We start from the raw sequence: 22,743 nt of genomic DNA on the forward strand, positions 1-22,743 counted from the left end.
CCTCACTCACATTGAAGCTACACAGCAATCAGCAAGTGAAACTCTTTATGATTGAAATCCTGTTTCTGGTGTCAAACAGCCAATGTTGTATTTTCCTGAATTCATCGGCAGCATGACTATTGCCCGAGCCTTGCCCGGCTACTATAGCACTTTAGCTACCACCATAGCCAAATGAGTTTGCGTGATAATATGATATGTACCCCAATGGTATTTTGACTCTTTTGAGTTCAATGTGAAATTGTTTTCCTTTTCAGAGAATATAGAATCTGAGCCAAGAAGGACAAGAAGGACATTTATAGAAATCAGTGAGGAGGAATGGGGCTTGGTCAGAGATAGATTGTTCAGTTTGTTTCAAGACGGAATGGCTATATTAACTGCAGTACATGATTTAGGTAGATTTTTTGTTATTTGTCAGAACTTGCCAGAACATTGATTTGGATGCTTAAAATTCTCGCTCCTATGACTTGTTTACACAACATTTAGCGGCTTAAGATCAAGAGCTCAAGCCATTAGGATAATTGACGTTGTATTTATTGTGCTTTAATTTACTTAATAATTGCTTCTCCTAGGTCAAAGATCAGCATATTATTCAAGCACCGAGTGCCGGGATTGTCTAGGGACAGAGAGTGAATCATATGAACAAGAGATATACATAATTAATCAGGGTTAGTTGAATTTATACTGGTGATGCAGGACAATGGCTTGTTGCAGTTGGCTGCGGCGTGACAAAACCCAAACTGCATAATCGACTGTGTTAACAAACATCCTTGTAAAGTGTGTGGTTTGAAGTATGGACCATCAGGGCTTTATGATCTTGCCGGCGAAAGGCATAAACATTCATAATAGTGAGGGTTGGACTCCCCTCCATGCCACAGCCTCTTGTGGATACATAGTATATTGCCAGGTGTCTTTTGATTGTGGTTAACGACCCAGTCAATCCACATACCAGAGTTTTTGATGCTCCGAGAGTCACAAGGCTCAAAGTATGATATTTGTTTAGTCGTGTCATGTTTTACCACACAGTTTTTGTTCCTTTCATCTCTCTTTTTTATCAATTGAATGATAGGTCATGTGTATAATTGTGACCAACCAAATAATATCAAAGTCTTCCTTCTAAAAATAGGCAATACATTCTGATTTTAGGTTTCGGGCATCTATCTTGTTATGTTTGTCTGACATGCGGAATCAGGGAAGACCCAATACAGTTAATGCGCCTCGGATTGTTTCCTTTATCTCCTGACAAATTTGTTTTCTTCTCATTTGAAGTTTTGAATTTGTTGTCTGCTATGACTAACTTCAATGCTTTAGTGAGTTATGCAACTATAGCCAGCGCAGTTAACTTCAACACGAAGAAGAGTTTTCAGGTATGTGAGTAATTTGCTGGTTCATGGATCGTTTTTGTGTGTAGGTGTGTAGTAAACTTCACACGCTAATTAAACTCATGATCACAAACAACCTCACCGCTTCATTTACTAAGTGTGTATAGTTTTGAAAATGAATGTCTGTTTACTTATCAGTTACAAATCTCTAACCAAGTGCATGATGCCAGTATTTGCAAAGGGTGTACCCTAGCCTGTTTTGACAAGCTGATGTTTTTGCGTAGTTGTCCCCCCGTCGAGCGGCGAGCAACAACAGCTTGTCACAAAACGTACTGCACCTGATGCATCAGCTGCACTTATAAGGAGTTGTTCTCTTCCGTCTACGCGGCTTGGCTGCGATGTTATTCCGGTCGCTCTATTGGTAATCATAACGGATTTCACGCAAAAATTTATGTAGAAAAAATAAGATAAGAACGTTTAACTGGCGACCCCTCTCTGCAGTAAACTTTATTAGAATTTGAGAACTTAGGCAACAACAGCGACTAAACATGTCGTTATTTGTGCGCTCAGTCAGTTTTATTTCTATTTTTGTATCAGTCAGTTTTATTTGTTCTTATGGATTTTATTTTAAGTTTATTTTATTCTTAAGTTTTACTAAAGTTTACCACAGAAACTGGTCTTTGGTTAAACGTAATCTTCTTTTTTTTCTACATAAATTTTTGCGTGAAATCCGTTATGATTACCAATGGAGCGATCGACATAACATCGCGGCCAAGCCGCGTAGACGGAAGAGAACAACTCCCTATAAATGCAGCTGATGCATCAGCTGCAGTACGTCTTGTGACAAGCTGTTGTTGCTCGCCGCTCGACGAGGGGACAACTACGCAAAAACAACAGCTTGTCAAGACAGGCTAGGTGTACCCCAAAACGCTTTCAATTGGGAAGGGAAGCATTTTCACATTTGGTACACAAGCTAATATGAACCCTCAATAACGTGTACAGTTTTTTTCCAAAATATCAGATGAGGAGTTTGTCTCACAGCTTCTGATTTTTAATAAATGATGCAAAGCAAACGATGTATAACTCACCTAAATCCTACCTAAACTATGCTATTATTACACTTCTGGCAATTTCTGTGCTATTTGGGGTAGTCTTCAAGCTTCAAACTAATATTAACATTGGTGATGATCACAATGTATTTTGCACTTTATATTTATTTACAGATGTACAACGTAAGGCCTGAAGTTATCAATTGTGTCATGAGGGAGTGGAAGAGGTTGGAGGAACTAGCAATGAGTGAGGAACATAATCTTCTACAGTGTCCAGCCTGTAGCACAAAGCCACACACCATTAACGTTGATGGTAACTCTAAGCTATACCGCTATAAGAAAGCAGGAGGGTAAGTACTCCTATACTGCCCGAGTTTCCAAAGAATATTGATGTATGGCGCTGGTGATTGTCTTTCAAGTAGCACCTACAGTGTATAAGCAGTGTTATTTATAATTTTTAGGGTGACTGAGATTGATTATAAGTCTGAGGTCATATTAGACTCTACTGATGTTGACAAAGAGGTTGATAAACTCAGAGGCAGTAAATCAGGCACAGCTGTTCAAGAGGTGAATTAAAATTTGATGACTCCATTTGGTTCACACTTAGCACTAACTTTCTGTCTCATGAGTACCATAAAAGATAGTTCATCCCAATTGCAACAGTCAAATCACATTCTAGATGTGTTAGACTATTCGGCTGCACAAATATTTAGCTGTTAGTTGGATTACATAGCATAAGGCCTGTGGTGTTGCATTGGTATAGATGTTATGCATAAACTGCTAGCAGCATACCCAGTATTTACAGCAATAATTTGTTGAGTTTTGAATCTCCCTCCCAAGATAAGTTAAAGCTCTACTGGTATGGCGTGTTTCAATTGAATTTTAACAATGTATTGTATTACTGGACATCATTGCCGGATGTTTCAGCAAGGCTACGGATGAATGAACTTGCCTACAATTTCTTAGCACCACTGACGATGCAAATTGCATATTGAAATTTGAGTTGATTGTATCTTTCATATGAAGGTACAACACAAGACATTGGGATTTGATCTAAAATTGGTAATAGATTGTGAAAGAGCACACAGTTATTCCTAATTTTGATACAATCATTTTCAGATACCAAAATTTTTAATAATCGGTGTGTTCCTTTCAGGCCTCCTACTGTAAATAAGCACATCAATCACGTTTTCTTGAAAGGTTGTTGACGATTCATGTGGGGAGACAAAATTGAAAAATGCTCAAGTCGGGGGAAAGGCCCATTCTTCTAAAGATGAGACCGGTCTCATGCTAGCAACATGTCGACACGTGTTTATTCTGAAACGACTGGACATGAAGAGAGGAGAGATATTCCAGTATCCATATATACTTCAGGTATCAGTTTGTATTTCATCTATATGTAAACAGAACTCTCTCCTAATGCTGCAAATCATAAGTTTAACATGCCATGATCATAAAAAAAATTTTTTGTTGTGAAATCTAAGCCAGGCGTACTTGAAGGAACTGTCATTTTCCTAACCTTATGCTTTAAACATGAAATATCTTATGGTTCATGGTGCAATTCATTGTTTTTACTTTGTTCTCTAGAAACAGTTTCCAACAGCACAGTTCTTTGCCTATGATCTTGCGTGTAGGTATTACCCCTGGCTCCAGAAGTTTGATGGGAAAACAGCCAAAAAGCAAACTCCAATGTTATCCGTAATGCATGCTAAATCACACAAGTCGTCTTGTCAGGTGATTATTGTTGTTATACGGTATAATATAGCAATAATTCATCAAGTTTTGTCAAAGCCCTTGTTGGCATAATTTTAAGTTTACCCTCAAGTAGGAAATCCTGATTTCTAAATTTAGTAGATAACTTAGAAAAAATATTCAGCCATTTGTACAGTGCTTCCAAAAACCTGCATGAAAAAAGTTCTTTTTTTGCTTAGTCATAAATAAACTACTGATGTAAGATTTTGGCACAGGCAAAGCGGAAAACCACTTTCACTTCAACACATGTTACAATGCCACCAGACTCTCTCCCACCCCCCCCCCCCCAGTGGTTGGCTCAGGCCTTAGCGATGTCAGTTAGTGAATAACATTTTTATAACAATTATATTTTCAGATGAAATGGAGTGGTAAGGTGGTAAAGGGAGCTGGTCGCTCAACTGGTGAAACCTGTGAACAAGCTAACAGTTACCTTTCACGTTTAGGTCCTGTCACTCGAAACTCTCATTCTGCAGGTGCGTTTTGTAGCATCCCATGACTGACCATTTGATGAATTCCGCATAAGTTATTTAAACAGTTGGCATTGCTAGCACTGACCATTGTCTGACATGAGTTTCACCAACCATTCACCCACTCAACATTCTCAGACAAGCTATATTATCAGGCAAGGGACTTCATATTGTCTAACTCGACCCATAATATAAGTGACAAATTCAGGCAACTCAAATGTCAAACTAACAATTACTGCCCTAAGTACCAGAGGTGTTCACCTTTTCTCTGTCACACATTTGAGAAATGCCATTTTGGTTGACTCAAGGTGAGGTGGGTGTTGTTTTAGCATAAGATTATGGTTAATTGTGGATGATGGTTGACCTGAATCTTACCGATGTGAGAGTAAGCATCATGTCATTTCGATAGCAGATTCTCATGTGTCTATGAATTGTGTCTGATCAGGTGTCTGGGACATTTGCGATTACCAATTTTGACCTACACTGATATATAACATTGACTGCGGGTGAGACTGGAATAGGGGGAAGGAGGCCAGCAACTTCTCTCAATAGACCGAGTAATTAGACAGTGAACTGCTTGACCTCTCAATACATGCAAACTGAGACCCATTTCTGTTGTTATGATGCTGTGGTGTATGTTTGGATACCTATCTTTTCATTGTCTGCAATAGTGCGTAGGGAGAGGATAACTCAGAGTGCTAAGTTCTGGAATAGCCGCAAGCTTTTGGAACTTCCAGTGTGGATTGCAGCACAGTTGAGCAAGGTAACAAGGTGTATTTCATTTGAGACTTAGCAATTTGGTTAACAGAATTTGTGGTATGAGCTTTGCTTCTAAAGAAGAGTATTGGTTACTAACACTTCTCTTTCATGTCTAGAAAATGATAAATGGAAGAAGTTCCATATCTGAATTTGTTTCTGATTGAAATAATTGTTATGAACCATATCTTCATCCGGGGGAAACAGAACTAATTACCTTGATGCCAGGCATGATCGGCAGAAGCTTGCATCTGGACTCATAACTCAATCAGGCTAACCAATGGGAAGGTTCAACCAATACTTGTATTTTGTAGATGAAGAGAGAAATTAAGGAAATGGAGGAGCAGTTTGTGGTGATGTGTGGAGACTTGAAGAAGAGTGAGGCTCAGGTTGAACAGCTAGGAGAGGAATATTCCAAGATTGGAGAAGGTAATAACTATGTTAGCATTTGCAATACGGTCCAATTGGTTGCATTCGTTCAGGGTTCACAGTACAGAAAACCAAAAAATCCAGTGTTCAGTCCCAGTACAGCAAAAATAATTATTTTGCTTTTTTGTTGTTTTTCTACCGGTGGAAATGTAAATTAGTTTATTTTTGGTATTCTTTTCAGGGCGATATAACACCACAGGAGCGGAAGATGGAGGAGCTTGCCTGTCGCTACAAAAGATTAGCATCAAGTATATTGAGTGACCCAGGTAATAATGTACTTTTTGACAGAAGTTTTAATCCATCGAAATCAGTGGTACACATGCAAACTGATATTCAACATTCTTCATAAGTTGTCGTAAAACCTCTAATTGAACGCTGCCTCTATTTGAACGCCACCTATATTTGAACGTCATCTCCAATTGACCGTCACCCTGAGAAAAGGATTGAAAAATAGACCGCCACTCTTCAATTGAACGCCACCTCCATTTTACCACCACTTTGACCTTATTTGATCTTCACAAGCCCATAATATTAACTGATCAGTAGAAAAGTGTCCACAAAATGTATTAATAATGAATCGTTTGTCAATAATAATTAATTCTCTCATTATTTAATTTCAAAGCTTTTCGTGAATTTTTTTGTTAAAACTTTGAACACGACACCATAGAAATAATCAATAACGATCTCCGGCTAGTAGTAGCTATCTGTTTAACGCGTTCTTTCTACTTCAAAGAAGCCTACATATAAAATGGCTTAAATTTACAATAGTAGATGAACTTTCAATGCAACGCTATAGAAATAATTACTGTCTCATGCTAATAGTGGTTCCTTGTTTGATGCAGCCGAGCTACTTCGATCTAAGGTTATGTTTTCTAAGCAAATTTTACGCGTTGTGTTCGTGCTTAATGCAGCGCGTTAAAAATATGATAAAAAATTGCTGGGATGTTAGTATCGACTAGTTCAGCAGTGCAAAAGAAGAGTTGAAGTCAGAAGATATTGTAGAAGGTATTGGACATTTAAAAGACGTTCGTTCCATCGAAAGCAACAATCAGAACGCAGCTATCCGAGCAAACGATGGAAATATTTTTGTGTTAAAAACGTTAATTTTTGTTTCTGCATGTAATATAAGTATAATTCGTTTATGTCACTTGTTCATAAATATTTGTATCATTTAATAGATTGTTATTGAATAATTTATAAATAAGCAGGTCTATAGCATGTTATTTAATTAATAGCGTCCTTGCAGCTATCTTAACACGGCTTACAATAGATCGACGCTCGTAACTCCACTTCTATTGCACATAAAAAGTTAGTTTTGTATGTTCTCGAAGTACATTTATTAAGCGATCTTTGACAAGTTAGAGGCAAGTTAGCAGATTTATTGCATCCAAAAGGTTTAATATCGCTACACTGGAAAAAGAGAGCAAAATATAGGCGACATTTGTTTTGCCCGTACTAGTGCTAAATTTGCCTTCCGAAAATTTTGACGAGCCATTTGAAACATACACCGCCAGCCTATATTTGAATGCCGCCTCCAATTGACCGCCACCTTGAAAGAAGAGTTGGAAAATAGAGCGCCATGCCGTTCAATTAGAGGTTTTACGGTATGTTGAGCTGCCTACCCTTGACTGTGAGGGTAGGTCTCAAGCCATGTTTAGTTCAAAAAGTTAGCCAATAACTCCACTTTCTCAAAGGACTAGACTTCCGTCATGTGCAGCAGTGAATCTACAAAAAAATATTTCTGGCCCAAACATCTACATTAAAGCCTGGAACAACAGAAACAAATTCTTTGGCCAAAGAACAACTGACCCAAGCAACTTCACAATGTTTTACTAAAGATTATTATCACGAGGAGCTGAAATATAACCTTAGCTTCCCCGGTCAAAGCTTCTGCTGGATCTACAGACAACTCCAATGGCTGCGTTGAAAAACTGTTTTACTCTCAACTTAAGCTATGGATATTGTTATTGTTTCAGATTCTTCCAAGACCAGAAAGAGACACCGCGACATGTTGACCGAAGTCAAAGGGCAGTTTGAAAGTGGGGTGGACAAGTATCTGTCAGGTAATCATTGTGGTAAATTTTATATCAAAATGTTTGAGTTTTAAGGAAAATTAGCTAGTTAGTACAACGTACTTATATTTATATATGATGGGTCAGAATGATTATGATCGTAGTTGTTGAAATATCATCTCATCATTTTGAACAGGTAGAAAGAAAGGAAAGAAAGTAAGCAAGAAGGAACTTCTCCAAGTCCAGGACACCCTATATTTTCCTTGGAGGGTTGCAGCACTCGAAATCAGTCCAGGATTGCTAGCAGCAGTGGATCTTCACCATCGGTGAGTTTGAAAAGTGCATAATTTTGGAAGGAACAGAGGGTGGCCAGCAGTTCTCATAGAAAATAAACTTCATACAGCTTGAAAGTCATTCCTTTTCCTAAAAAATTGTACTTTTTACAACAGGAGAGATGAGGTGTTCTATTGCAGTTTCCTCCATTGTTTTTTCTCCATATTGCTTTGGCAACCTGCTTATTCTTCTCTATTAATTGGTATTTATTATTGTAGGATCAATAGATGTTATGAAGAAGTAGAAGTACTACTTACAGAGAGAGACAACCTCATTGAATACATCAATGATAAGTTAGAAACAGGGCAGAATAAGTCTTGGTTGACCAAGGAGCTCGTTTCCAAAATCAGAGATTGCTTGCTAATTCAGATTGACCAGCCAGATGTAGATGATAATGTAGAGTTTGAGGAGCCAGAATTAGAAAGTGATGTCGATGATGATTGATCACAAATAACGAAGGCATGATAAGATAGAACAAAATACAATATGTTGCTAGTACGCAATTGCCAACATTGATACAGCAAGCTTTCACATACCATTGTCAGCTTTTGTAATGTACATGTATAGATACTTGCAGTCACCTCTTGTCTGCTTTGCAATGAACCTTCAACTTTTTAATTTCAACGTTTGGTATGACTGTAGTGTAAATCGGCAGACTGTTATTATAAAAATATTGTTATTGTAAAACACATGTATCAATACTGTATAGAAGAAGAGTTGATCTCGACCGTTGACCATCTCGAGTTGACCATTGATCTCGATATAGTTGATAGTACGATAAAATACTTTTATCTCACAAATAATTTCAGTGCTCAAAAAATATACGATTTTGTCCAAGGCTATAGTTTTAGTCCTTTTTATCTTGTGAATTCAGATTTTGCAGAGCAGCCTGGTGCCCAAACAAATATGATTTTGTTTAATTACCACCATTAATCAGAGCCAGAAAAAGATCACCAATTTCTTTTGTTGTGCTTCCATCAATCATCTTGACAGAATACCAAAACCAATGATCAAACTATCCTCATAGTTGCGGTTGGCTAATTACGTGTCAATTTGTCTGGGATCAAATTAAGCAGTGTGGAGTGGGGAGACGATCATTGGGGAGACGATTACAATATTCGACAGTTACTCAGGCTAAACTATTACACAAACACACAAACTATGAGAGCATATTTGAAATCAACATGTCTGATATGTGTATGACTGATAGTTTCGAGTTCACGGCTCTATGATTGGATTTGTTGAATTCTCTGACTTTGCAGAAGCAGCCCGGTGCCCAACCAAATATGATTTTGTTTAAATATCATCTTTAATCAGAGCCAGAAAAAGATCACCAATGTCTTCTGTTGTGCTTCCATCAATCATCTTGACAGAATACCAAAACCAATGATCAAACTATCCTCATATTTGCGGTTGGCTAATTACGTGTCAATTTGTCTGGGATCAAATTAAGCAGTGTGGAGTGGGGAGACGATCATTGGGGAGACGATTACGATATTCGACAGTTACTCAGGCTAAACTATTACACGCACACAAACTATGAGAGCATATTTGAAATCAGCATGTCTGATATGTGTATGACTGATAGTTTCGAGTTCACGGCTCTGTGATTGGGTTTGTTAAATTCTCTGACTTTGCAGAAGCAGCCCGGTGCCCAAACAAATATGATTTTGTTTAAACATCATCAATAATCAGAGGCAATGAAAGTATATATTTATCAGTAAATATATAATGATACAGTTAAATATGCGACAAACATATAACTGCATGGGGTTAAACTTCCAGGTGCTCTGGTTGGTTTTGCTCATTTCTTCCTTTATATATGCTTTAAGGTCGGCCTCCTTTAACCTCGGCTGGTCATGCGTATGTAACTCAGATTCTGTATATAAGCAATAACTCGTCTGGTTTTAGCGGAGCCGAGTATAGCCTTAATAATCGAGCATACTTTGTCATTAATAGCCAAAACAGTGTCAACTGTGCCAAATTTGATCATGTTAGCCGAGCTGGCTATAGCCGTGCCAATTGTACTCAGTCAGTTGGCTAATTCCGATCGCTCCGTTGATAGCGAACACAACTAGTTGTTAAACCTGCAAACATAATGTATGATGTATAGTATGTGAATGTCAGGCCAATGTATTACACAGGTAGGTAGATGTAGCATTGTCTTCAAGTTTTTTCGTTCAACTCAGTCTACTTACAGATATAACAAAATCAGCAGACAAATAGTAGCATAGATGATGTAATAGATCAAAACTTCATAACATACTCTGTGAGGTTGTCGTCAGGGAAGTGGCGGACTCTGACTGAGAAGCGTGTAAGTTGTTCTACTACAAAATTGTTATGTGGAGTATGAAACAGAGATGAACGTCCTTCCAAGCAACTTTATCCAAACAAGCATAAGATAAAAATAGATAGAATTTTGTTATCCCACCAAAATCTGTCACATTATCCAACATGCTCCAAAACGAAATAGTCATCTTAGCTTATTTTAGAGGTACTCATTACAATACAGAGCTGGGGCCACTTGTAATGCAAGTGGATTTCGCACTGCATTTTAACTTCCACTAGTGGAATGCTAAGTGAAATGCATCAATACATACAATACAATGGTATTCAGCAAATCCTTAGAATGATTCATATTTTACATAAAGTACACATTCCCCATTCCTTACTAGGGCTTTAAAGATCTAAACTCACTTCCTTGTTCATTGTCAGCAGACATTTTGGTCCTCTTGCTTTCTCTGCTCCTTTCCACTGCTTTGCTTTGGTTTATCAACTATAACAAGAACTTTAAATTTGAGGTACAGGCCTTCTGTTTTTAAACGATCAGGTGATAAGAGAAAACCAAGCAACAATTTTACCAAGGGGTGGGTAGATAAAATAATATCAACAAAATTTCAAGCTGTCCCCTGCCGTATAACATGCTTGTCACTTCATGGTAAAAAACAAATCCTCATGTTTGGGACTTTCTCCCCCTTCTAAATTTTGACTGTTCCACAATCACCTTGTTTTTCCTGGTTTTCTGCGTTTGGTCGCTTACGCTTCTCTCTCGTGCCTTCATCTCCTTGGTCAAGCTTTCGTTCTTCACCTAAGAATATAATTTAAACCACAGTTAACAGCAGATCACATGACTTTTTTCCCAGGAGACCTGCTTTGGTAGACAAGTTTTTGCAAACCATTGTTCCTAGGATAGCTTTGGTAAAATTAGGAATTATTCTCACCCCTGTCAAAAGTTTCTCCTGTTGGCTCTTCTGTCATATCTGTGTCTTCTTCTGCCATCTGCCTGTGATCTGCAACTTACAAAATAAAAAGTATAGACAAATTAGAACAAATTGATCTAATATATACATAAATGTAATACTGATCATAAGAAAGTTGCGTAGTGACACGCAGATCTTATCAGTTGGCTCTTGGGCTGAATGTATTTTGAAAGTATAATCATACTACAAATGGAACTGCTTTGAAAACATTAGGTCTCATCATTTCCTCCAACAGCAACATGGTAGTAAACTAATAATTGGAGGTAAATGGATTAATACACGCCATGAAACATCAAAGTTGACCTACAGACTAAACATGGCCTGCAGTCTAACGTATGAGTGCACATAGTACCAAAATTTTAAGCTTTTTGATATGACACGCATACACTTTTGGACACAGATAACAGGTTTTTCAAATACTCAGACTTCAAAAGAATGGTGTCGCTGACACCCACTATCCAACTGGACCCAGCCACATAACTTGTTTGAGGTTTCAGTACTTTCTACAGTATTCAAAGGTGACAACAAATGTATCATAAGCATAACACATATTGACTGATGACAATGGCAACCCGATATTGCACATGGTGTTGAGATCTTACTGAGAATATCTTCAAGCTGCAGTTCCTGCAATGGCATCCATCGCCCAGTCTCATATAGCATGGCCGGTCCTTCTATCGCTGACTCTCCTGTTGATTGTTGTTCTGCTGGTTCCTCTGCTGCTCTTCTTAGTTCTGCAAATTATAGGCCCTATGTGCTGTATGTAAGTTACAAAATGTAAAGATTATACAAAAAAATCAGAATCAGGGCAAAGAATAATATTTTATGACAAACTCCCACGATGAAGACAATGAAATAATTGATTGTTTTACCAAAACGGAATCACAGGTTCAGTGCAGACAGACAGTTCTCACTAACCCAACAGTCGTATTCTCTGTTCTGTTCACTGTTCAGAAAATCATATTAATTGAATTTTATTCCCAATCCTTATTTTTATTTACAAGAAAACGAAAATAGATATACCTTAGGACACTTATATTTCGCTAGTATTTAGTTTCGTGAGTAGCATACAGAGTAAAATTTTGCTGGAACTTAATTTTGCAGTTCTGATGAGTGCGAAAATATAGTGATGTGAAAATAAATGCAGTGGAACAAACATTAGATTCCTCAGGTCCAGTTCTCTGGTACGAAATATTTTTCAATTTGGAACGACCGTACTGTTTGGACTATAAACCGCACCTCTATATAAGCTACAGGTGCTTTATTTTCCAAAAACGATAATAAAACAATACATAAGCTGCACCTTACTATAGGCCGCAGAACTAAGGGCTGTGCTTTTTAACGCGGCAGCAACTTTGCCATTTAAAACGGAACAGTGCAGAACGGCACAGTTTCGTATTATCCGACGCTTTTTAACTTAGTGCCTAACGGGACAGTACCGTGAGGCATTGTTTCGTATTTTCTTTCACAGCTAGAAGTGCACTAATTGGAGATTCCCGTTAGTGCGCCCTAGCGGTGAAAGAAAAAGCCACAGAATAAGCCACAGTGATTAGCCGCACCCTTGTAGGCCTACTTATAAGTCGCATGGCTCAAATCATCAGAAAAAAGTAGCGGCTAATTGTCCGAAAAGTACGGTAGTTTGTATTTGTGAACCGCAGGTAGAAATGTGTAGGCGAGATCAATAATGCAATTTGATCGCTTGCTGCAGTTTGTCTCCTGGACTATCAATGACCTCAAGGTCCCTTCCGCAGTGACTGATGTTGTACCAATATTAGAATTCAAGTATTTATAGCACGCGGTGCCGCGGTGGCCATGGCCCCGGGTTGTTATTGCTTTTGGTTGGTAATAAAATTAAACACTTGAAAATAAAAATAAAATTTCAAAACTTGATCTAAAAGCGCTTCTTCAGGCGCGCTTTCATCTCTAGCTTTTTATTAAATTCACTGTTATCATCTCCGCTTTTCGACACTTTCTTTTTAAAAGAAATCTATCTAATGAAGCCTGTATCTGACGACTCTTCAACACTTCTCTAAAATAGCTTATGTACCTTTGATTAACATTGTCCGTTGTTGTATAGAAGTATTAGCAAAAGCAGATAGCATAACGGAGAAACGCGTAAACACCAGAGATATACGCATTATTACAACAACATGACACATCTAATACATCAGAAGACCAGACATAAAGACATTTATTACGTACTCATCTACAAGCAGCTTAGAAACCTCCTGTGGAAGTAGCTCATGAAAAAAGAGACATAAATTGACATACCAAAAAACCGTTAAAAGATATCAAACATGTACCAGACACAACCAAGACAATTGGAGTCAGTCATCATTTCTAACAATTTTACTCCGATGACATACTTAAAAATATTTCACTCAATTGCTAACCCTAGGCAACATAAACAACAGAAGCTACTCACAGGCTAACAGAGACATGTATAAAAGAGAACAGCTCCAGCGACTCAGCACCTGTCTGTCTATCCATCGATCAATCTATCTATCTTTCTCCTTCCTGAAGGACCTGCTGAGGCGCCCTCAGTCTGCTAAGGTGCATTCCTCTGTCTTTGGGAGCCTCCCCCTCTCTTCTCTCGGCCTCTATCCTTTTCCTACCTATGAAGCCTTATTCTCTACCGTCAGCTGACCTTCTTCAATTTCCTTATCTCAACTACCGAGCCTCTACATACAAGGACTGCCATGATTCTCATTTTACTGTTGAAACTTGCAGCCGTATGAACTGAGCAAGCAAACATGAATGACCATTCGAGTAAGGGTGTAAATTTATTGGCTGTTTTAACCTTTTGTCCTTAATATTATTGTTTAGAATTCTGTTAGTTGTGTATTTCAATTGATGAACTTATAAAATAAAGAAGTATCTTTTATTGGTAAAGATCAGTATTGCTTACGATAGCTTAACACCTTCACCTGCACCTGAACCATTAATAATCAAATTAGTTCCCACAAGCTAAACAAAACTACACAAACTAAACATAGTCAAAATAGAATTAAATGACAAGCAAGTTCAACACTGATGTTGTGTGTGGATTCGGATTAGTTATGCTTAACATATTTTCTCCACATCTAGCCATAACACCGCAATACGGCCTGTGAAAACTTTTTCTGGATGTATATTTTCAATGAACCTAGGAAGGTTTTCATACAAACTTATAGCTTTTTTGATTTTTGCCGGGGCAGGTTATTCTACCTCTTCTACTTCCTCGCTACCACTAAAATTTTCTCTTCTTGAATGGCGATCCCGTGCGTGGCCTCCAACTCCTTCAAGTCATCAGTCATAAGCTCTTCCCTGAGCTTGCTTTGCTTGCTTTCATGGATTTTTTGTTTTTAATAATATTTAGTCGCAATTGTTGATTGGTTGTGATCATATTCCTTGGCATTATTAACTATACAGGCCCCTTCTTCCTATTTATTTATGATCTCCAACTTTGTTGTCATAGAAATCATTTTTTCCTTCATCCTGTAACATTTGTATCGGTCTCAGATTAAGTATAGATACTCGTAGTTATATAGGTGTGCCAAATAAAGGTTTACAGTAAATATAACGCTAAAAATGAATATTTGCTGTCGCTTTTGCACCTTTAATAAAGTCTCTCTACATGGAATGCTAACCTGAGAGAAATCGGTCATTGTATCTCTTCCTAACTTTTGTTAGTTTGACGTATGTAATGAGCAAACCAACTGCCAAATTTGAACTGAGAGCGAAAATTTTCTTGAATTCGTATAGTGAAGTAAAATTTGTATGATGATGTGAAAACCTCCCCATGATCAAATTCATACCGGGAAAAAATTGTTAATCAGGGTAATGGCATCCTGAGGGTGCACTGTATACTCAAGAATAATCGTTTTATACAAAAAGGAAGGATAACTCGCAAAGAGTTATATATGGAGCCAAAACTTCCACAATGTATCACAGTGTACAGTGTCACAGTGTCTCAATGTACAGTGTCACAGTGTACAGTGTCACAGTGTACGGTGTCACAGTGTACAGTGTCACAGTGTACATTGCCACAGTGTACAGTGTTACAGTGTACTGGTCATCTAGTAATTTTTATTGCATCAAGAGCCATGTTTATCCGTCTTTAAGACTGGTTGAAGAATGGCAAAAAGTGTATCATACAGGATTCGATCCTCAAGAGCCATGTTTATCCGTTTTTAAGACTGGTTGAAGAATGGCAAAAAATGTATCATACAGGATTCGATCCATCAACACCCAAAATCAGGGCTTATCATTTTTGTACATGGACTAATTATCCACCTTCCAACATATGAGAATAGTGGTACACAATTTTACTCTCTGTGGTTTATTGGGCTTGCCTGACAATCTCTCACGGCACTCATAACTCTTATAGACTGCCAGGGCACTAGTATGTAATAATGGTCGCTATGGCACTCACCATTTTTACTATGATATTGGCAACTTCTCTAACCCTTGCTCAATTCTAAATGCAACCACTATTGAAATGTATGAAATAAACATTTGCAAGCTATTGTTTGAGGCTTTTATTATGCTCGCTATTTCTCTATAGATGTATAGAGAGCTGCTTACATGTTAAGTGGCAAAGTAGAATTAACAACATCTGCTTGTGGAAATAACATTTTAATTATGTACTCAATGTATTGTACGACACATAGCTGACACACATTCACTACACGCTGCAAATTTTTGAGCTTCGAAGTTGTAGTTTTGATCGTAGGAATTAGGAAGATGTATTTACATGGTTCGCAGGAGTGGCCGCACAACTCCCAATTCTTCGCAGCTGTTGAGTTTACGTGCTACGAAAAAATTGTCGCACAACTCCACGTTTTCTACATTAGCCTGTTGCAATTTTAGCTACAGTTGGGCACATATTTTATATTGCGGCTGACACGATTAAAATGCATCTCAGGTCAAATGGCAATGTCAAAATGTGCGAGAAATTTTTCTTTCTAATTTGCTGTTATTTTAAAAAGTAGTTTTTGAAAATGTATTAAAATTATTAAAATAATTTTATTTTTTTAAAGATGCTGTAAAGATGCTGGAAGGATGTCACCAATGAAGACGATGAAAATCCAACCTCCGATTGCAAAGATTTGTGCAATAATATGAACGCTGCTTTTTACATCATGCGCAGTACTTCTTTGTTGATATGATGTTTTCAAAAATACCCCCTCTTGAATCGGAGGTTTGAATTGCTTCGAAAAATTAAATATGCGACGTTTGAAACCATTTACTTGCCACGAAGATGAAAAATGCGGCAAAGATATTTAGCGTGTAATACTAGTGTCATGTTAATTAGTGTCAACACTAATTGTCAAATGATCAACTTAGCAATAAAATATTCCAATAGAGGCAAGTTGAATTATTGAGATTTTCTGAGTTTTAACCTAAGCGAAACAACTGCTATGCAGAGTACTGATTTTTCCAGCCTTTTTGGCTGTAACAACCCTTGGTCCAGTTAGTGAGAAAAGATCCTTGCATAAACCAGGTAGAGACCACTTGGAGTGCTTTCAAAAATTATGTTTTTTTGGTTATGCTACCTGATATGAAAAGTTATGATCAATATCTAAAAGGCCTTAATACTGAGGAGCTGAATTTGTTTTAGATATTTGATGTTGAAAATACTCAAATCATATCTGCAATCTGCTTGACTTTTCATTAAATTTTTGCTTTCACACAAATCACTAAACCTTCTACCTTATTTATGGTTTAATAACCAAAATTCCTTTCATCACTCATCATATCCGCAATTTCATGAAGAGACGTGTTTGTTTGACTAAATCAACTGGTTATAACTCCTTAGTAGATAAGCTATGAACTGCTGTAAGTGCCCTGTAATAAAAGAAGACTCCCATGACAGGAATATAAACATAAGCCTCAGGGATGTCTGGAATGTTAGTTCTAAACTTCTAACAAGTTTAATGCCTGTCACGATATATAGCTTAGGTCATTAGGTCAAAAGGTCAACATTATTTAGATTTCAGATTAGGTTTCAGTCATTGATCTGTAGTTATAGTTATATAAACTATCTGACAGACCAGGGCTACAGCTTGGATACGCAGCAGGTAAACTTCTGTAATCTTCAATAGTTATGGAGGTCTTATAAAATATTAGCAGTAACTAGTAGGTCTGGTGAGGCTCGATCTTTTTTCAATTTTAATACAAGTTGCTACGGTGCTTTCATGACAACAATCCAAAAACAAGTTCATTGAGGGCAATGGTTTTTCATGCATGAGAAGGTGCATCCTTCAGGTTCTAATTAGAGAGGTCAGAGGGCATTTATAAGGGTAACAAAAAGTTCTAAGATTGCCAGGTGAACCCAGTATTGTTAGTAGAGGGCCTGTTTTTGACATTAACTAAGCTAAAGGTAACACATGGAACTCTGGCAGTCTGTTCTGCTAACTCTTTTCTCACATGAGAATATTTTAGTCACGAAACACAACTCTTATTATTGTAATGATAGTCGCACAATTTTAGAAGGCGATCGATTATTGCAGTTGGTAGATTTGAATGTCATGAGATCAAAACCTGAACGAATCAATATTTTATAAAACATTTTAATTACCATATACATGTATGTTATTTTTACAGTGCGAGGGTTTCATATCAGATCAGAGTTTTATTTGTATATAGACTTCATGTTTTCCGCTTCTTATAGTAAGAAAACAACTTGATTATGTTTGAGATGAGTTCAGGTCCAAACGCACAAGCGATGAGTCTTAACTCATGCTTTCACTAAATTTCATTTGTTATTTGCTTTTCAACTCATTCAGGTTACCGTGTGGTGTCAAAAGATGACAGCCACTTGTTACATAATGGTAATAGTAGTTATTGTTTGATTGCAGATATCTTTGCAGATTGGACAGTTCATTTAAGAATTACCTGCTTTATAAAGCAATAGAAGAAATGGCTGACAACATCGAAATCAGGGTAGGATAACTCTGAATCTTTTAACAAATATATTTCATCCAACTGTTGAGTAAAAACTTTAAAATATTTGTATCTTGTCAATTATCAAAGCTTTCAGTTCCTATAATTATTTTGCTGTTTACCACATTTTTTATGAAATAATAAACTGGATTTTTAATTTTTTGTTTGCTAGTTGATTTTTACAAAGATTTGTTTTAACTTGCCAAAAAAGTGAAGCTTTTACAATAAAATCATAATTAAATGGTAACAGCGCTAGTCATAATTCATTGACTATTTCCCTAGTTTGACACCCACGTGTAAGTATTTTAGCTTGTAGGTTAAAGATTGACTTGCAAAAAATTTCACATTACAGTGTAATATGTAAGTGAAAAGTGTAAAGTGTAAACAGAAGCCAACGTGTACAACTACATCCCATTTGAGCCGTTTTGGAAAGAGATTCTAATCTATGGCGGTCTTGTGATAGCGGCGATTAACTGTTCGTTTTTTGAGCGTTTAAGAGCTTGTAATCACATTTTCACATATTTTGCACCTACAACACAACAGAGTAAGACATGGTAAATCTTTTGATACCAAATAACTGTAATGTGAATTTTGTTGCAAGGCAACCTTTAATACCAAACAAGCAAGCACTGATGCTCAGAAGATGGCAGCAATTTATGGAAAGTGTGTTCATATTTATTATAGTTAGTTTTTATTATAGCATATTTATTGTAGTTTACATACTATTAGGTCAGAGTTCAATCTTATTGTTTTGTTTACATAGAGGTCAATTTTTTAAAATTTAAAGATCGACAGAATTTTTTATTAATCTCTATCAAATTATATTGCTAGAAAATTTATTTATAATTATATTATATTTGCAAAAAATGTTGCTTGAAGTAAATACATATGTATGGCAAACTTTTGATTGATTTGCTTGTCCCTTCTAAAACATCTAATTTAGAGTAAGAGAGGGTTGTTTAGAAATAAAATTTTGTGACATACATTCACAGTTCTCAATTTCAGTAAACATATTTTCAAGGCATAATATTAAGTGGTAGCACCTTTTGGAGTTGCTATTCACCCTTTCAATACAATGTAAGCAGAGTACTGCACAAAAACTGGATATGCATTTATGTGTGCAGCAATGCTCCACTACGCATATGCATAGATAAAAAGGTGTAGTCTTGTTCATCTCAGCCATTTTAGAAAAACAATTTGGTTGAATTTAAATGAAGTTGTTTTATGTTATGTTGTTACTAGTATACATTGGAAAAAAGTTCAAAACTTTTCAGTTGTAAAATTGTTCTTTTGGCCAAATGCAAAAAGAAACTTGTTATTATTCACGAAAAATGGTTCAGCCGTTGAATCTAACAACTATTGTGTGAGTTATTTCATTACACCATAGCTGTTAGATTCAATGGTTCAAACATTTTCTGTAAATATTAGTGAACTTTCACGGAAGGCTTTATGTAAGATAACTAACTGGTACTCTGTAAATTTTAAGGTCAGTCGTAATTGTTTAATAGAGAACAAACTACATTGTGAGTATTATATTCTTATCAGACATAATTAACTTTCTGTTGGCAGATAATGGAGACAAAAGGTGAATCATGGAAAAAACTTATTGATGGTTTTTTGAGTTTTCGGACCAACGAAACAGTTAGTTCTGCCATCCCAGGCCTTGTCACAGGTAATGGGAAAAAAAATCTAGAGCAGGTGCTAGAAGGACTTGTGAGGGAGGTAGAGGCTCCAATCCTGACTGCGTGGGATTTGCAAGAGAACAAGGCAAGATAATGCAAAATGGATGCTATAAATAGTCAAGTCCGCTGATATCTTTGTTTTGATATAATTATTAGTTCAGCTGGATTGAATGAAACATCAATTTTTCTATCAAGTAGCTCACTATACAATTGGAATACAAGCTTTGATATGACTAGAAGCATCATTAGTTTTTATATTTATTAATTTAACATTTTTGTGAAATTAGAAAACTGCAAAAGGATTTTAAATTAAGAGTTATTGCTACATTTAAAGGCAGCGAAAAGATAACTCTCAGATACTACATAATTATGCGCTGCGAGTTCTACATAAAGATTTATTCCATAGATGCTATTTTGAGACAGACAGTACTGAGAGTTTTTACATTATATAGGGTACTAATGGCATATTAATGACATTATTTCTTACAGACCACGGCGGATTGACTGTTTCAGACGATTCGTTTTGTCTCCCTTTGCATTTTTAAAATGGCCAACTTGTTCTATAGGTCTGGCATACACAGAAAATAGAAAGTCGTCGCATTGGAATGCCATTTAGTCAGCATGTTATAACTTTGATTGCAACTTCTATATATTCGAACAGCATCTTGCGGCCAACCGTAAACTTTTTAAGTTAGATTTCCAGCAATTTTTCCAAATTGCTGGAAAAAGGTTTCAAAAGGCAATCTGTGATTTGTGACATTGTTGACTCGGAATATTTGCACTAAAATAAGTCTAAAAGAAGACTCTAGATGCTTGTATACCCAATACTCACCTTGCCTATTATTTCTCTACCATAGTTTTCTTATTAGCTAGCAGGATTTCTCATCAATGATGTGAGGTATGCAAAAGGCCCAATCGCACCTGGGAGAACTGGTCCTAGGATAGAAGACCTCAACTTTGACGATATCTCTGAAGAGGAAATGAAAGCATTCAAAGAATATTGGTTGTTAACTCGTACAGCAAACCCTTGTGAAACATACAAGTAAGTGCAACTGAGTTACTTGATGGCTGTCAGACAGAGTACATATAAATTGCAAAATATTTTCTTATATAAGTTGTTGTACATACATCTCATTGTTTTCATTTTTCAAGTATAATTTGGCAAATTTTTCTAAAGCTATTACAGAGATTAGTTAGTTTGTAGATTAGTTTTTTATTACATGTAGAATTGAGTGAAAGCTGCATCGTGAGTTTGAAGTAAACTACCATTTCAAATGATCAGACTTACTACGGTGAATATCAAGTATAAACCGATTGTAAGCTTTCACAAGAGTTTAACTTAAGTTAAATGAATGATCTAGTTCTATGTACTTGAGTAATATACTTTATATTTTGCTTTTTTTTAATCTATTCCAAAAAATAAATAAAAACGTTTTGTTTACTCGCGAAACACTGAGTATAAATCTTTATTTACAGAGTAGACAAGACCTTCTATTTGTTGAGTCTGTCAGTGGCTAAAGATTACAGAGGAAAGGGGATAGCGAGCAGACTGGTGCATCGGAGTTTAAAAGAGGCTAGCGCTATGGGCCTGTCTCTAGCATCTGGTACATTCACCAACTCTTATGCTCAGAGAATTGCTGCTAATGCAGGGTTTGAGGTGATTGGCGAGTTTGTTTATAAAGATACCTACAAGCTTTATGGTTCTATTCCTAAAGATATTCGAGACGAGCACACTAAATGCGCCTGCATGGCTAAGAGACTTTGAAACCTAGCCAAAAGTAAAAATGATAAACATGTTCATGTTTTTGTATAGATGGAACGATGTATACAATAACAAACAAAATCTATAATAAATCGAAGCCAAGCAGAGAGACAGCACTCATGTTTTTTTCTTTTTGTCTGTTGTTGTAGTTGCATAAAAGTTGCCATGGCAACTAATTGTTTCACGTCATACTTTTTATGATGTAATTACATTATTTACAGAGCAGCCGTAGCTTAGTAGTCTAGAATACCTGACATGCAAACAACAGGTTGAGGTTGAACTCCTTAAAACAAATTACGGCCTTTCCCCTCGTTAGGTTATTAGTTCCGTTTGATTTGATTATTACCATATGCTAAAGATTTTATAGCTGACTTAACAGTACATCAACACTCCCTTGAGTACAGATAACTTATAGTAAACAGAGTTAAAACTGTTTTACTCTAGAGCAGCAAAGGGCTTAAATTTTTAACTCATCTCAGTATTGCTGAATCAAAAAAATACAGTTACTAATGTGCTTACTGATCAACTATATAACCATGGGTTTACAGTTACTAGTGTACATACTGATCAACTATATAACCGTGGGTTTACAGTTACTAGTGTACATACTGATCAACTATATAACCGTAAGGTTTACAGTTACTAGTGTACATACTGATCAACTATATAACCGTGGGTTTACAGTTACTAGTGTACATACTGATCAACTATATAACCGTGGGTTTACAGTTACTAGTGTGCATACTGATCAACTATATAACGGTGGGTTTACAGTTATTAGTGTACATACTGATCAACTATATAACTGGGGGTTTTTGAAGCTTTATCAACAAGCTTAGCACTCATATTCTTATAAGTAGAATATTATTATTTGAGATGGAGTTTACTGACACTTTACAGTTGTGTGGCTTCCACCATAATTGTTACGATATGAAGGCAAGAATTGCTAGTATTGATGCTTTTCCCTTTTTAGCTCAAATGAATGTCTTCGTAAA

At 36.6% G+C, this 22,743-nt stretch overlaps 2 protein-coding genes and 1 long non-coding RNA gene across 4 annotated transcripts; 2 read left to right on the forward strand and 1 right to left on the reverse strand.

Annotated features, from left to right (window-relative positions):
* Positions 1-291: 291 nt before the first annotated feature.
* LOC137400039 (uncharacterized) lies at positions 292-8,032 on the forward strand. 2 transcript variants are annotated; one of them, XM_068086349.1, is made up of 12 exons: positions 292-392; positions 570-665; positions 2,543-2,718; positions 2,830-2,935; positions 3,569-3,742; positions 3,956-4,102; positions 4,476-4,593; positions 5,259-5,350; positions 5,658-5,772; positions 5,954-6,038; positions 7,749-7,835; positions 7,981-8,032. In XM_068086349.1, the coding sequence occupies exons 3-10, from the start codon at positions 2,543-2,545 to the stop codon at positions 6,031-6,033; spliced, it is 1,008 nt and encodes a 335-aa protein (XP_067942450.1). In that variant the 5' UTR covers positions 292-392; positions 570-665; the 3' UTR covers positions 6,034-6,038; positions 7,749-7,835; positions 7,981-8,032. The 2 variants fall into 2 exon arrangements, with proteins under 2 accessions (XP_067942450.1, XP_067942449.1); XM_068086348.1 differs by lacking the exons at positions 292-392; positions 570-665 and adding an exon at positions 1,216-1,364.
* Positions 8,033-11,116: 3,084 nt separating this feature from the next.
* Positions 11,117-12,052, reverse strand: LOC137399267 (uncharacterized). Its single transcript, XR_010979136.1, has 3 exons — positions 11,980-12,052; positions 11,339-11,407; positions 11,117-11,205 (listed from the first exon to the last, which is right to left on the reverse strand). It is a non-coding gene; the product is annotated as an uncharacterized lncRNA (long non-coding RNA).
* A 5,359-nt stretch (positions 12,053-17,411) lies between these two features.
* LOC137400175 (uncharacterized) lies at positions 17,412-21,854 on the forward strand. Its single transcript, XM_068086492.1, has 5 exons — positions 17,412-17,439; positions 18,232-18,304; positions 19,874-20,071; positions 20,856-21,028; positions 21,463-21,854. The coding sequence occupies exons 2-5, from the start codon at positions 18,281-18,283 to the stop codon at positions 21,749-21,751; spliced, it is 684 nt and encodes a 227-aa protein (XP_067942593.1). The 5' UTR covers positions 17,412-17,439; positions 18,232-18,280; the 3' UTR covers positions 21,752-21,854.
* Positions 21,855-22,743: the final 889 nt, after the last annotated feature.

The sequence above is a fragment of the Watersipora subatra genome, chromosome 7 (genome assembly GCF_963576615.1).
Source record: "Watersipora subatra chromosome 7, tzWatSuba1.1, whole genome shotgun sequence".
Lineage (NCBI taxonomy): Eukaryota > Metazoa > Bryozoa > Gymnolaemata > Cheilostomatida > Watersiporidae > Watersipora > Watersipora subatra.